The 15,816-nt window shown below is 37.4% G+C and overlaps 1 protein-coding gene across 10 annotated transcripts in view; it reads right to left on the reverse strand.

The window, feature by feature from the left end:
- The window catches only part of arhgef10lb (Rho guanine nucleotide exchange factor (GEF) 10-like b), a 47,329-nt gene that overhangs the window by 30,064 nt on the left and 1,449 nt on the right, over positions 1 to 15,816 (reverse strand). For 6 of the 10 annotated variants that reach the window (XM_082145473.1, XM_082145469.1, XM_082145472.1 and 3 more), the window contains exons 2-9: positions 14,354 to 14,420; positions 6,632 to 6,958; positions 6,483 to 6,510; positions 6,038 to 6,111; positions 5,497 to 5,565; positions 4,934 to 4,996; positions 2,610 to 2,738; positions 1,086 to 1,219 (exon numbers count right to left, since the gene is read on the reverse strand). In XM_082145473.1, the coding sequence (XP_082001599.1) occupies positions 1,086 to 1,219; positions 2,610 to 2,738; positions 4,934 to 4,996; positions 5,497 to 5,565; positions 6,038 to 6,111; positions 6,483 to 6,510; positions 6,632 to 6,958; positions 14,354 to 14,420 (891 nt within the window). The remainder of the gene's footprint in view (positions 1 to 1,085; positions 1,220 to 2,609; positions 2,739 to 4,933; positions 4,997 to 5,496; positions 5,566 to 6,037; positions 6,112 to 6,482; positions 6,511 to 6,631; positions 6,959 to 14,353; positions 14,421 to 15,816) is intronic. The other 4 variants (XM_082145468.1, XM_082145476.1, XM_082145475.1 and 1 more) reach the window with 3 other exon arrangements.

Here is a 15,816-nt window from a genome sequence, read left to right on the forward strand (position 1 = left end):
AGGGAACTTGAAGACAGACATAACAGAGTAAACAAGACAGGAAGACCAGAGATTTAGCCTCAGATAGTGTCTGTCTCAGTTTACGATACTAAATCTTCACACTTAAACAGCTCTGCTACTCACAAATTAGTCCTTAAATAGATGTACTCAAATTCAGACTGCATAAGGCCCAGTCTGAACTCTCTGGTTAGTCCAGTTAAGGCTTTCTGTACCTGTTTTCATGCATGATGTACAACATCTGAGGATTAAGACCTGATCTTCTCTGCATGCATCAAAAGACATTAACTAAGAAAAGGAACAGGGTAAACCCGGCAAGGAAGGAGAACTGAAAGAACCAGGCGTCAAAAAAATCTTTCCTCTTTCCTTTTTTAAAGCTGAAGTGTGTAATTTCTGCTCTACTTGCATCACCAAACAGAATCAACATTAAAAATGACTGTTTTTAAACTGGATTCAAGAACATGCCCCAATCTGCCACTGGTCAGACAAAACAATAGCCCAAAACACACCATTGGCTGAGCTACACAGAATGCTATATTTTAAAGTGATATGGAGGAGATTAGGAGGAGAAACAGTTAGACAGACTCGGCATTAGAAACAGCACTGACGAGTGGAAGAGATAACACCGGTGCCATGCAACATCAATTTCAAAATGACACATCTACACAAACTACACTTTTCAAACAGTTTTGCACTGTTTTGTGCACTGTTTTGCTTTAGAAACAGTTTCATATTAAATCTAAAGGGGCAATCTGTTAGACTGTGGTTGTCATAAGCTGTCAATTGCGGCTTTGCCGAGCTGTGATATACGTGAAACGCTATTGGCTATTTAAAAAAGGGGAGGAGCTTCTCGATATGTCTGGCCCCGTCTTCCTGTTTCTGAGAGTTTTTTAGGCACTTCAGTGGGCATTTAATAATAATTTAACACTTTACTTTTCAACTAAAAACTGTGCAATGATTCAAAACTGTTAGAAACATCATGAGGACTTACCAAAAGAAATGGGTTTCTAGCTTTTAACAATGCACAGCAATCCATTTATAAATAGATTTTAGACACTCTTGATGGTGAATGGGCAGTGTCTTTGTACCTTATTGCGGGTGGGCTGCTTGGTCTCGCTGTCTGACTGTTCGTCGTAACTCTCAAATTCACTGGAACCCCAGCCGTTGTCTATCAGTCCGGACTCGCCAGACCTCTGCACCTCCTCATAGATCACATCATCCTCTGAACAATAACACAGAAAGAAGTGTGTCAGATGGGAGGAAGATTGATGTCCTGAATCAAGTTACAGTAACAGGAAACATAAGAGGGTTGAATTTTACAGGTTGGTTACTACAGGATGAAAACAAGTCTTTGCTTGCTATGCAAATTGATTGATTATAGAAGGATTGCTCAAGGGAAAATTATATTGCTCAGAGTTTGCACTTTATTAGCACCTTCTGCAATTTTGTGGTTCTGGTTCTCATGGCCTCTTCATGACTCACAGTTGCCCCTAGTGGGTTCAAGTAGTGAAATTCAGTGGCTCAGGCTGGTCACCAAGAAGATCTGTCACCGTCCTTTGTGCATTCATGCATATGTTTGTGTCAGATGTTTCTCCTAAATGTATTTAATGTGGATATTACAGTTCAGATAGTTTGGCCTTGGAAATATTGTTATGGAAATGTTTGAACTCAAACATTAATATATAGGCAAATCTGTTCATGTTAATCTGCAAAAAAAATTTGAGATCTCTTTCGAAACTCTACACTGTATGAAAAAAATCCGGTAACACTTTAGTATGAGGAACACATATTCACTATTAAAGGGATATTCCACTTTAAATGCAAAATCTGAAGAATGTCAGTAACCAGTTTCTGGTACCATTGACTTCCATAGTATATATTTTTTCCTACTATGGAAGTCAATGGTACCAGAAACTGTCTGGTTACTGTCATTCTTCTAAATATCTTCCTTTCTGTTCAGCAGAAGAAAGAAATTCATACAGGTTTGAAACAACATGAGGGTGAGTATATGATGACAGAATTTTCATTTTAAAGTGGAGTATCCCTTTAACTGCGACTTTTGCCTTAATAAACTCCTAATTTAACTGCTTATTAATAGTTAGTAAGGTAGTTTGTGTAGCATTTAAGTTTACGTATTGAGTAGGATTAAGAGATGTAGAATAAGGTCATGCAGAATAAAGCATTAATATGTGCATAAGTATTAAATAAGTATTAATAAGCAGCCAATATACTAGTAATATGCACGCAAATAAGCAACTAGTTAATAGTGAGAATCGGACCTTAAAATAAAGTTTTACCAAAAATCCATAGAAAAACAGATAATGCACTGCTAAATAATTAGTTTATGGACAGTTCATTCAACTCTACACAATGTGTAATTCAAATAGAGGTAAAACAACTGAAAAACCAATGCAGAAAATATTATACTAACAGTAGCAGAGTAGACACATGTGAGATTACAGTTTTTTTCTCTCTGGAGAAAGATTTCAATTTGCTCTCCATTTCACCTCATTGCTGTCTTGAAGAAACATTTGAGATATCAAAGAGCTTTCATGTGTGAATATTCATATGGGTGATGACACTGTTGACCTGGACAGGTAACAGACACTGACCTGCATCTGGGGGCGAGTTGTTCTCACAAGGCACATCATCGTAGATGACCTCTGAGCGAGCAGAAGGAGCTGAATTCACCTTCAGCTGTTCTGGTGGTGAATCTCCGGCTGATTCAGAAACCGCTTTCCCTAGAGGAGAGAGAGACTTAGAGTATCATTCATATATGTAAAAGAAAAACTTCTAACCACATAAACTCTTTTACAAAAAGAATGAGAGGCTCCTAATGGAACGGTTCGATGGATATTTGAGCATATTCAAATCACGGATAACAAAAGGATGGGATACTACTTTAAGTGAGCAGGACATTGGGTGTAAGATCATATTTGAAGGACCAGTAACAGCAAACATCATTTGATAATCATTTATCAGAACTTTAGTGAGGTACTAAGCCCATTGCAGGTCGAGCGCAAATGAAATTCAGCCCTGATTAGCACAGAAAAGCACATTAATAATCCTTTTGGCACAGAATTATGCTTGCATTCCGACAAAAGTGCTACAAAATAACTAACATACTCCTCCACAAGAACAACAGATTGACAATACATACACTTGTCTAAGTTGTCTCTACTGTGACAGTGTGTACAGATTTGTTGACAGCCTCTTTTTACCTAATGAAGAAGTCGCCTGCTGAGTCTCCCCCATGAGAGCTTAAAATACCTCAAAGTGAAATGTTCTTCAAACTGTTTAGGCTCTGAAGGATATATTGAGACTACTGACTGGGATGTCAGAGGGAGATCATTTAAAATTCGGAGAACACATTAATTAGGAGTAGGAGTACAATATAAATATCTTTCCTGGGAATATTCCAGGTTAAACACAAGTTAAGCAGCTGTGGCATGCTGTTGTTTACCATGGAAAATCATTTCTCATCTCTTACTTTGTAAAAATGTGTGAAAAATGATGAAATTCTATGGGGAAATGGTTGAATTTCTGGTGTCGTACTTGCATTAGTGCATTTCTCTCAACATGTGTGGCTGGCGCGAAATGTTTTTCTGCAGTAATTGACATCATGTCACAGATGTTATTGATATAGCTTTACTAGTATTGAAACAGAATATTTTTGTATGTGGTTTTATAGATGAAACTGATTGTCAGTGTGATGTTGCACATATGTAAAAGTTTATACACTGAGGAAAAGACACAAATATCTAAAAGGGTGTAGATATGACAGCAGCAGGGAGAGGACATGGAAGTTGGATTTATAACTCATTACCATTCATGTCATAGCAAGCGCCTGTACTTAATACAGTGCACTACAATGCAGAAGGTATATCTACAGCCTAAAACTTCAGTACTACAATGCCAAAATACTCCAACAGTCTAAAATAAAATACTCAACAGGGTTGACAGTCATTCCTGAAGCTTGGTAAACAAATACAGCAAAGGGTTGACAGATCTAACTATGCTCTGTGTAAGGGATAATGCACAGCTGGTCATTAATGCAAAATAGACTGCTTATTATTACACGGCTATTGGCCAAATAAATAAATACACTACCATTCAAAAGTTTGAGGTCAGTAAGATTTGTTTTTTAAGGAACTTAATACTTTTATTTAACAGATATGCATTCAATTGATCAAAAGCGACAGTAAAGGCATTTATAATGTTACAAAATATTTCTATTTTATATAAATGCTGCTCTTTTGAACTTGATATGCATGATGTTTGAAGGATCATGTGACAAAGAAAATTCAGCTTTGGCATCATAGTAATAAATTAAATCTTAAAACATTTTAAAATATTCATTTAAAAAGATTTTTCTATTTTAAATAAAAATAATATTAGCAATATTACTGTTTTATACTGTATTTTTAATTGAATAAATGCAGCCTTGTTGGCATAAAAGACTCCTTTCAAATTTTTTTTTAAAATATCTTACCAACCACAAACTTTTGAATGTTAGTAAATGCGGACAAGCAATATTGTGGACACGAGTTTATTATTATTTTTTTTTATCTTAATGATTCCACTATCAAAAACAGTCCACTACAGCGTACAAAACAATCGGCCCAGCAGCAAGATGAAAAAATGAAACTATATTAAAGTAATATCAATAACTGAGATGAAAGAAGGCGCTGTCCTCAGTGATACGAGAGACATGAAAGTAGCGCCGGTTTAGGTTACCTGGATGAACGGACTGATTATGCCATGGGTGACAGAAAATATTAAGACATATCAGACCACTAGGGTGGCGATCGACCAGTCAGAATCAAGTATTCCAGAGAGCCGTGTAATAGAAAAAGGATATCTATGCAGGTATGATTACATTCAAATACAAAGACGGCACAACTATACCAACTGTCCTGGGGAGTGGGGATTGTACCTTTATGCAGTCGCAGAGTGAGCTCTGAAACCACACTGAACCATTCCCGAGAGTGAACCGGGGCTGCACACACATAGCAGAGACTGTTTAACAGCCGAGGGACACAGCTTTGAAGTCACTTCTACTATGACCATTGAATTTGACGTTACCAAGACCTTAATACTTTATTCCAAGTAATTTTGTTATTTTACAGATTATTTGGAACATGCATTCTTTTTTTCTCAAAGCTGTTTTCACAATTTAGGAAAAGAAATCATATTGACAAGGGCATATTATATTCATTGTATGATTTTGTTTGCATTATCACTTGTTTGTTGTGTTATTTGATTGGATTGCAACAGAATCATCAAGAAAAATCTCCAAAGAATCTGATTTATTAGGCTGAGCCATTTGTGGACATTTGGCATGGGATGGTGTTTTCTTTCCAGTGAGATTCCTGTGGGTCTGGATTGGATTAGTCATAGCTATTTTTCAGATCTCTGGTTTCTATGCTGATTTGTAGATTTTGCATTAGAGTGGATTTACAGGAAGGCATGGCATAGCCCCTTCTCAGAGCCACCAACCTGTCTGAACCTGTTTGTGGGGGGAATTCTGTATAAGTGGGTAGAAGCCCTCTGGCCCAAAATCTGAACCTGGAGATACATTTACAACAGACTTGTCAGATTTAAGCACTGAATTGCCTTCCCAGTTGGCATTTCAGTGTTTTTTTAATCCATGTCATTGATCAATGTGAATCACTGTTGAATTTTATTCCAATTTGTGAAATGAATTAACGTTGATACTTACAACATTGCATTAAGTCATTCTTTCACAGTGTCTTCATCAAATTTCAACAATGATTTATCAGTATTTTGTTACCTTTTTACAACATCTAGCATTAAAAGTTGTTTCAACATTGTTCAACAGTTTAAACTTTTTCAAAGCTGAAACAACAATTAAAATTATTTCAACAAAATTTCAACATTGAAGGTCAGTCACTAGACGACTGGGTCTTGGGAATCGTTTTGGGACATCCAGCTAGTCCAGCTACACTGCTTTAAATAGATTCATCCCAAAACATTCATAACCACAAAAATATACAGAAATATGCTCTTAGTGTAATACCTTCATAAATATTATTTCTTTTCCAAATGCTCTCTTGTTCATCGGCTACTCGAGGCTCGGCTGAGATGGAACTCCTAAAAAAACAGGAATGGCAAAAGTATTGAAATACTGTCCATTTATGTTTATTCTTATCAGTGTTAATAGGCACATCACATTATCACTAGATGTCACTAGAGCCAGAGCAGGTTGTTTAATAACTAATACAGTACAAAAGTGTTCACATATGAGGAAAATAATCAACCCTAGGTCTTCACAGCTAAAACAGAATGTATAATAAAGTCCTTTAGGGGAAAAAACACTTCAAACAGTAAGCATATAAAGAATTATAGTGTCTCTATGAATTACATCCTGTTTAGGAATAATAAGGTTCAAGATATTCAAGTGAAATAACACATTAGACATACATCTGTCATAAATTCAGAAGTGTTAACACAAACATTCTTACCCATCAGGAGATTGTCTGGCTACCATGTCTGCAGGGAGAAAAGAAAGTATGTTAAATTTACCAAATGTCTACCCATGTCTGATTTCACATAGAAGATTTTACACATAAATACAGTCATATTATGTGATTAACACATATTGCAGACTGACCTGGGCATGTTGTGTGAGGATTTGTGGGGATATTTTGGTCCTCCAGACCAGCAGGGGTCTCTCCATTTACTGTTTGCTGATTATGCTTTGTAACACGCGTCATAGCTTGACAATAAAGTGCATTTGCGGCAGTGCTACCTTTAGTACTCTCTGAATGCTCAGCATCCACATGAGGAGTTTTTGACTCTTTACTCTGAACAGAGTTCTCCACTGTATTCTGCTCGTCTTCGCTGTCATCAAACTCGAACTTCTCACCAGTTTCCTCATCTTCATCACCATCATCTTCCTCCCCCTGTGCCTTCTGAGTCACACCAGGAACCATGGACTCTGAAATAACACAAGGGCTCAATTTAACTGACAAAAATAAGATAAGAAACACATTTTTACATTTCCTGGTTGCCACGGCATTGCTATGAAGTTGCTAGGGTGTTTTGGGAGGTTGTTTGATTGTTACTATATGGGTCCTATGGTGTTCTGAGTGTTTTTTAGTGTTGATAATATGTAGTTGTTCTGAACGTTTGAGAATACGTGGTCTGAGTGGTTTTCTGAGCATTCCTACTAAAGTGTTGGTTGTGATACCCAGTGGCTGTTTGAGTGTTGCGATGGTGTTCTGAGTGGTTGTTTGAGTGTTGCAATGGTGTTCTAAGTGGTTGTTTGAGTGTTCTGAGTGGCTGTTTGAGTGTTGCGATGGTGTTCGAGTGTTGCGATGGTGTTCTAAGTGGTTGTTTGAGTGTTCTGAGTGGCTGTTTGAGTGTTGCAATGGTGTTCTGAGTGGTTGTTTTAGTGTTGCGATGGTATTCTAAGTGGTTGTTTGAGTGTTGCAATGGTGTTCTAAGTGGTTGTTTGAGTGTTGCGGTGGTTGTTTGAGTGTTGCGATGGTGTTCTGAGTGGCTTTTTGAGTGTTCTGAGTGGCTGTTTGAGTGTTGCGATGGTGTTCTGAGTGGTTGTTTTAGTGTTGCGATGGTGTTCTGAGTGGTTGTTTGAGTGTTCTGAGTGGCTGTTTGAGTGTTGCGATGGTCTTCTGAGTGGTTGTTTGAGTGTTGCGATGGTATTCTAAGTGGTTGTTTGAGTGTTCTGAGTGGCTGTTTGAGTGTTGCGATGGTGTTCTGAGTGGCTGTTTGAGTGTTGCGATGGTGTTCTGAGTGGTTGTTTGATTGTTCTGAGTGGCTGTTTGAGTGTTGCGATGGTGTTCTGAGTTGTTGTTTGAGTGTTGCGATGGTGTTCTGAGTGGTTGTTTGAGTGTTGCGATGGTATTCTAAGTGGTTGTTTGAGTGTTCTGAATGGCTGTTTGAGTGTTGCGATGGTGTTCTGAGTGGCTGTTTGAGTGTTGCGATGGTGTTCTGAGTGGTTGTTTGAGTGTTGCGATGGTATTCTGAGTGGTTGTTTGAGTGTTCTGAGTGGCTGTTTGAGTGTTCTGAGTGGCTGTTTGAGTGTTGCGATGGTTTTCTGAGTGGTTGAGTGTTCTGAGTGGCTGTTTGAGTGTTGCGATGGTGTTCTGAGTGGCTGTTTGAGTGTTGCAATGGTGTTCTGAGTGTTTGTTTGAGTGTTGCGATGGTGTTCTGAGTGGTTGTTTGAGTGTTCTGAGTGATTGCTTGAGTGTTGCGATGGTGTTCTGAGTTGTTGTTTGAGTGTTGCGATGGTGTTGTGAGTTGTTGTTTGAGTGTTGCGATGGTATTCTAAGTGGTTGTTTGAGTGTTGCGATGGTGTTCTAAGTGGTTGTTTGAGTGTTGCGATGGTGTTCTAAGGGGTTGTTTGAGTGTTGCGATGGTGTTCTGAGTGGCTGTTTGAGTGTTGCGATGGTGTTCTGAGTGGCTGTTTGAGTGTTGCAATGGTGTTCTGAGTGTTTGTTTGAGTGTTGCAATGGTGTTCTCAGTGTTTGTTTGGGTGTTGCGATGGTGTTCTGAGTGGTTGTTTGAGTGTTCTGAGTGGTTGTTTGAGTGTTGCGATAGTGTTCTGAGTTGTTGTTTCAGTGTTGCAATGGTGTTGTGAGTTGTTGTTTGAGTGTTGCGATGGTATTCTAAGTGGTTGTTTGAGTGTTGCGATGGTGTTCTAAGGGGTTGTTTGAGTGTTCTGAGTGGCTGTTTGAGTGTTGTGATGGTGTTCTGAGTGGCTGTTTGAGTGTTGCGATGGTGTTCTGAGTGGTTGTTTGAGTGTTGCGATGGTATTCTAAGTGGTTGTTTGAGTGTTGTGATGGTGTTCTGAGTGACTGTTATATTAGAAATATGGATATTTGGATATTTTTCTAACACGAACGCATCGCTTCACTTCAGAAGGCCTTTATTAACCCAATATCTCTAATATATATATAAACACTGTTCTGTTCTGTTTTTTTGTTTTTGTTTTTTGTTTTTCACAGGAATGCTATATTTGTTAAAGTTCCGTAACAAAGTATACAAGTCGTACAGACGACTCGTATAGATGGTTCAGGGTCAATTCTTTGTTTTTGGGAGAAAATAACTTTGTTTATCGTGCACTTTCGACTTTATAACTTTGTAGAACCTTTACATTCACAAACAGCTATATTACACACTGCATGAAAAGGAATTTGAAACCTTAAAGGAACACTCCACCGTTTTTTGAAATAGGGCTTATTCACCTTCTTTCCCACATTTAGATAGGTGGGCAAATGCATTTTTGTCTCAGTGCATGCATTGTTTTAGTTTGACAGGGTCGGCGTGAGCTTAGCTTAGCATAATGAATGGAATCCTTTGTTGCCAGCTAGCATGTCCTGAATAAAAGTAAAAAAAAAAAAAAAACCCTACCTAATTACTTCTTGTGGCCTGCGTATTCACAACAAGCACAAATAGCGATGCAGATTAACACTAGGCGATTTCCTAGGCAGATATTGACTTATATATTAAGGACTATATTAGGGGGAAGCATAGGCGAAGCACTGCTACTTGGGCGTGATATCTCTGCGCCCAAGTAGCAGTGCTTCGCCTGTGCTTCCCCCTAATATAGTCCAAAGTCAAAATCTGCATAGGAAATCGCCTAGTGTTAATCTGCATCGCTATTTGTACTTGTTGTGAATACGCAGGCCACAAGAAGTAATTAGGTGGGGTTTTTTTTTTTTTTTATATCACTTTTACTCATGACATGCTAGCTGGCAACAAAGGATTCCATTCATTATGCTAAGCTAAGCTAGCGCCAACCCTGTCAAACTAAAACAATGCATGCACTGAGACAAAAAAAGCATTTGCCCACCTATCTAAATGTAGGAAAGAAGGTGAATAAGCCCTATTTCAAAAAACGGTGGAGTGTTCCTTTAATAGGGGCACTTTAAGCTGTTCCTAATCACCTCTAAGAGAGGGAATGGAACATGTTGCACATATTGCTTGCCAATAAATAAAGAGTTGTCAATTCATGATACTTTCTCATCTCTTAATTTACATAAAAAAATACTCTTAAAATACATTGTTGTAGTTGTTTGAGTGTTGTGATGGTGTTCTGACTGGCCCACCTCCAAGCCTTGTTGTACATTATCACAAACATGGATTTGGAGATATGTGGATTTTAAGAATAGAGAACAACCCTGGGCCTGTATATCCATTTTATTTTGTGAGCATTGTGTTTATCAGTGTAAAAACTAAGCCACACAGCTCTAGGACCTGCCTGCTACGGACAGATTGCAATGTGACTTAGTATGTATGATGTAATTTCACATAAAAAGCATAAAGACAACAAACAAAAAATTGCGTCTTTATAATTCAGTGCACACTCTGTATCTAAGCAGCTACATTTGTATTCCATTATGATGCTGGATTGAGTCAAAGAGGAGGCTCAAAAATATGTTTTGACCATAACAGACAAAACCCTTATGAGTCATACACCCTTGTTCATAAAAACACCCAAAACTCACAAGCTTAAAGCCAAAACTCCCTCCCTCTGATAACACACACCACAAACATTGAACAGATGGACAAAATACAGACAAAGACAATCTGTTACATGCACCAAAGGTATGAGTGTGTTGTGAGCTGAATCCGGTAGAGTAGTGGCACAATTTTGTTATAAACTACAAAGTCAAGTTAAGCGACAAAAATATAGCAACACTTTTTGGCATTTTCTGACCAGTTGTTGGAACGTTACGTTTAGCAAAGGAGCCAAAGCACAGGGATAGAGATTACACACTCTGCACTGGACAGAGAAAAACAGATCATGTGAAGAGCAGGATTACACATGTGACCATATGGTCTCTATAGAGAATACTCAACTGAAAGTACTTCATACCAGTAAATGTTTTCACTTGCTCCCACTATGAAAATGGGTTGTGCATAGCAGCAGTGTAGCAACCAATTACAACAAAGAAGAAATGTCTACGCTCACATTTCTATGTTACAAATTTCCCTGCTTTAAGTGCCCTCCGATTTTTCCCTGGTGCACATTTACCTTATAAAATAACATGAATCAGTTACTCAAGTCAATATAAGCTCACATGACTTTAAAATGGCTCTAAAGGTCTGTAATCATGCAGTGCTCAGGTGCTCTATTCCCTTCAACAATCACTAAACCAACAAAACAATTGTTTACCATGCCTCTTGTCCTCATTCCCCTCACTCCAGCAGAAGTATGAGAACCTCTTAGACCCGGCCAGGTGGATTTTGGGTGACACTAGAAATTTAAGCGATTGTCTCATGCAAGCAGTCTCCATGGCTTCAGGATAGATGTGTGTCAAGAGCAGGTGACATATGGTGGAAGAATTGTTCTGCTGCAGCATATGGTCAGTTACCTTGAGCGCTGCCGTTTTCCAAGCTCTCTGGAGATTAAGAGGGTAATGCCGTATTCCCTCAACTAGGTAACTGTGTTTCAGAGTTCTACCCACTATACTATTCTCCAATATACCAGAACAGGTGACAGACAGAGGTCATTAACAGCTCTTAAACTGTCATTATGGTTTCTCTTTGTTTGAAAAGCGCGCACCCTGATGTGTCATGCACAGAAACCCATTGTTTGGGCCTTGTTTGTACCAGAGAGAGCAGTGAACAGTGTGATGTCACATGACGTACCTCCTAAAACATCTTGGCAGGACTACCAAATCATGACTAAGCACCAATGAGTTTGGAAGATTTGAATTTGAATCATACTATGCGGGTTAATAATGTATAAGAGTGTCCAAGATAAATAAAATCTTCTAAAAATCTAGTTTAAAACACATATTCCAAGTTCTTGAATGTACTCGTCTCTTTGTATGCATGTTGGTATACCATTTTTAAAGGGATAGTTCACCCAAAAATGAAAATTCTGTCATCATTTACTCACCCTCAAGTTGTTTCAAACCTGTATGAATTTCTTTTTTCTGCTGAACACAAAAGAAGATATTTTGAAAAATGTCTGTAACCAAACAGTTGATGGACCCCATTGACTTCCATAGTATTTTTTTTTTCCTACTATGGAAGTCAATGGGGTCCATCAACTGTTTGGTTACCAACATTTTTCAAAATATCTTCTTTTGTGTTCAGCAGAAAAAAGAAATTCATACAGGTTTGAAACAACTTGAGGGTGAGTAAATGATGACAGAATTTTCATTTTTGGGTGAACTATCCCTTTAAGAAAAGTTTCGTTTGGTGTGATCATTGATTTAATTATAAATACATTTAATTTTCCTAACATCTTGAATACATGTGTGTGTACACACCTTAATTATTTTGTTAACAAATATATCATAAATATCCACACCACATGACATTTTACAACCTGAACTAACCTTGCCCTGTCATAAAATGTCAATTTATCTGATATTTTAAGAAACTTGACAATGATTATTCTCAAAGTCATAAGGGTCTGCAGCAGTAACTAAAACTATTAAAAAGTGTTAGTAACTGAAAAATAAATAAAATAAAATACAAATAAAATATGAAAAACAAAAATTAGAAATGTTGCTTTTGCAACTAACTGACATAAATGTTCAAGCTGAAATACAAAAATGAAAAGTTTAAAACTTAAAAGTAAAATTAAAATATGAATAAATTATATTATAGTATATAAAAATGCTAAGCTAACTTGATCTGCATGGGTTTTTTGGAATAAATTAAAGTGGTGGTAAAATGCCCTTTTCACAAGATGTAAAATAAATATCTGATGTCCCCAGAGTGTGAATGTGAAGTTGTAGCTCAAAATACCCCACAGATATTTTTTATAGCATGTTAAAATTGTCACTTTTTGAGGGTGAGCAAAAACGCACCGTTTTTGTGTGTGTCCCTTTAAATGCAAATTAGCTGCTGCTCCCAGCAAAGAGGGCGGAGCTTCAAGAGCTACATTGTGTTAGCAGTAGGGATGGGCGATACCACTTATTTTGTTTTCGATATACGATACCGATACTTTCAAGGCCAGTATCGCCGATATCGATACCTCTAAAGTAAAACTGAACTTTTAAATTTGAAAATTTCTTAAATTATTGAATTACTAAGATTAAAATGGGTAATGATACCCACTTAACATTATATATTAAAGGCATTTTAACATTCAATACGCCGTAATTGGAATTTATTAGATTTTATTTTTATTTATACGTGATTACAATGTTTACTTATAGTGGTAACCATGGAAATCTACAAAATATTATAGGCCTAGTTGAACTATGATCACTGTAATGTTAATTTTCATAAGGGACTGCCAGTGACCGGCTGTTGCACCCATAAAATGCAACCTTTTTATTCTGACAGTCACAGTGTATGATTTATATTAAAATTAGTTACAGAATAGAACCATGAACTTTTAACATTCAAGAAACAATTTATTTGCACAAACTATGTAGGCTACAATTTAAATTAGTTTATTGTGAAATAGCTCAAACATATGATGTTTTTCTGTCTTCTGTTAAGCATTGTTCTGGGCTGCGTTTCCCAAAAGCATCAATGGTTTCTTGTGATACTTTTGGGAAACGCATCCCTGTTTGAATGCATTGTCGGCAGTGTGTGAACGCTCTCTGTGATTGATTGCTTCTGACTTGCAGCATTTGCGTGTGTTCAGATAAGCAGGAAAATAGTTATACTACACAATTATTTACTAAACATAGGTTATTCATCCAATTAAATGCATATTGTACGCATTAAACTTCTTGTCAAATAAACGAAATCACTGGTAAAAAAAAACAAAAAAACTGTAGTATCGATATTTTTATTTGAGTATCGATACTTTCGATACTCGACGTCAGTATCGATATATCGATACTTTGTATCGATACGCCCATCCCTAGTTAGCAGCTGGATTACCTCACACAGACAAGAACTGAACATTTCAAAAACTTTTAGCCTTTTATGTTCAAACCGGAGTTGGACAAAAATGGAGAGACTCAAGAAGAAGTGACAACCTGTAGACAACATTTCTGAATGGTTAGTTGATTAATTTATGTAGCTTATGTGTAGTTATCTTCTTGTCATTGATTAGCATATTCTGTCTTGATAATCTATAAATCGTGTTCCGGGGGGTGGGGTTTATGTAAATTTTGGGGTTAGTGATGTCAATAACCCGTGAGGAATGTCGTGTAGTCCCTACCAGCCATTTGTTGTAGTCCTTAAAAAGCAATTTCTTTAAAAGCAAAATGTCTCCCTTTGCTTTGAACTTTGAGCTTTGTAACTTTGCAGATTTTGTTTATGCTCAAACAGCAACATTACACACTAACTAAAGTTAGAAAAGTGAAATCATAATTAACCACCCCTTTAAATAAGTTTTAATGATCTAACACATCAAGAAATCAACAAGAAGCATGATACATGTACTAACCTTTTTTAGGAGGGTTTAGAGATTCTGGAGATGCCATGAAGTTTAATATGTAGTCATGTCTGCTCTCCTGTAAAAGAGAAATGTGTTAACATATTTACTCTAAAATGCTCAATCCAAAGTCCCTAAACACACAGGATATTCTATATGACAGTGAAACACAATACTGTAGTGTACTTTTGTTGTCCTATGGACATTAGAGGTTACTAAAGAAGGCAGGGTGAAAATGTTAAATTCCTCAACAGTGTGTGGCAGATCCAGGCTTGTCTTATAAACTGACTCCTCACACAACATCTCCTCCCACATTTACTGGGAAAGACTCTCAGCATGTGTCAGAACAACACAACTCAACCGAGAGGAATGAACGGAGGGTGATACAAAGAAATGTGCAGGTTTAGTTGCGTCAGAACCATTATTTAGAATAAAATGAGACACCACTTTGGATCTCTTTCATCCCTGTAGTAACAGAAAGGTCATGAGTTTGATTCCCAGGAAACGAATACTGTCTTTGAATACACCATAATTTGCTTGAAATAAAAGTGACTGCCAAACTTCACAAAAGTACTTGAAAAGAGTTTCTGTCGATCTTGTTTCCTGATAGATAACCCTACAGCTGGAGGTCAGTCAGTGTGCATGAATTATTCACTAGAAAGAAGGGCAGGGGCAAATAGACAAAGGAAAATAGCATCTTTCCCACTCGGAGAGAGCACAGCAAGGTTGAATGGTTGAGAGTAAAGCACACATAGTAAGAACTGCAAGCCCATTGAATGGCCTAGAAAGTCCTTTCAAATAAATAACACAGGAATCACCTTGGACACGGGCACAAAGAGAGAGGCATCTGGACCGCCACACATATTAACTCTCCATGCCACCTCTTTTCACAGACTTCTCCCTATTTTACACTGACATCATTCGCTACTTCCTGGTATGTAAATTCACAGTTAACCAATGCACTAGACAGCAAATCTGATCATGTAAAGGAAGACAAGCTTTTCCAATAAAAAAACTGTAGCCTTGAGGTTAAAACTGACCAACACGAATGGTTTGATCCCATGTGAGTCAGCTGATATAAAACCACTGGTAGGTAAGGCTGAAGGACAGACCATGATCTCTGCTCTCAGATTAGCTTTAGCACTGGACTGATAAATAGATGTAAGATTAATTTAAATATCACAAATATACTGTTGTCATCCACTATTGCCATCAGGTGAAATATAGTTATTTTTGCCAGCCATTCATCATAAGAGGCCAGAATTATAATAATATCAAATAATTATCACAGAATCTTCATATCACAAAAGAAAACAAAACGATTTTCAACATGTTCTTTATTATGACATCAACAATATTAGTAAACGAATCAGATGGCACAAAGTGGTCAGATTATTATGCACAATCATTTTTTCATCTGAGAGTCTGGATGGTTTTTTATATGAATCTACAGTCTCACTCCCCCCCCAGTGAGG

This window comes from Leuciscus leuciscus (assembly GCF_965113295.1).
Source record: "Leuciscus leuciscus genome assembly, chromosome: 18".
NCBI classification, from domain to species: Eukaryota; Metazoa; Chordata; class Actinopteri; order Cypriniformes; family Leuciscidae; genus Leuciscus; species Leuciscus leuciscus.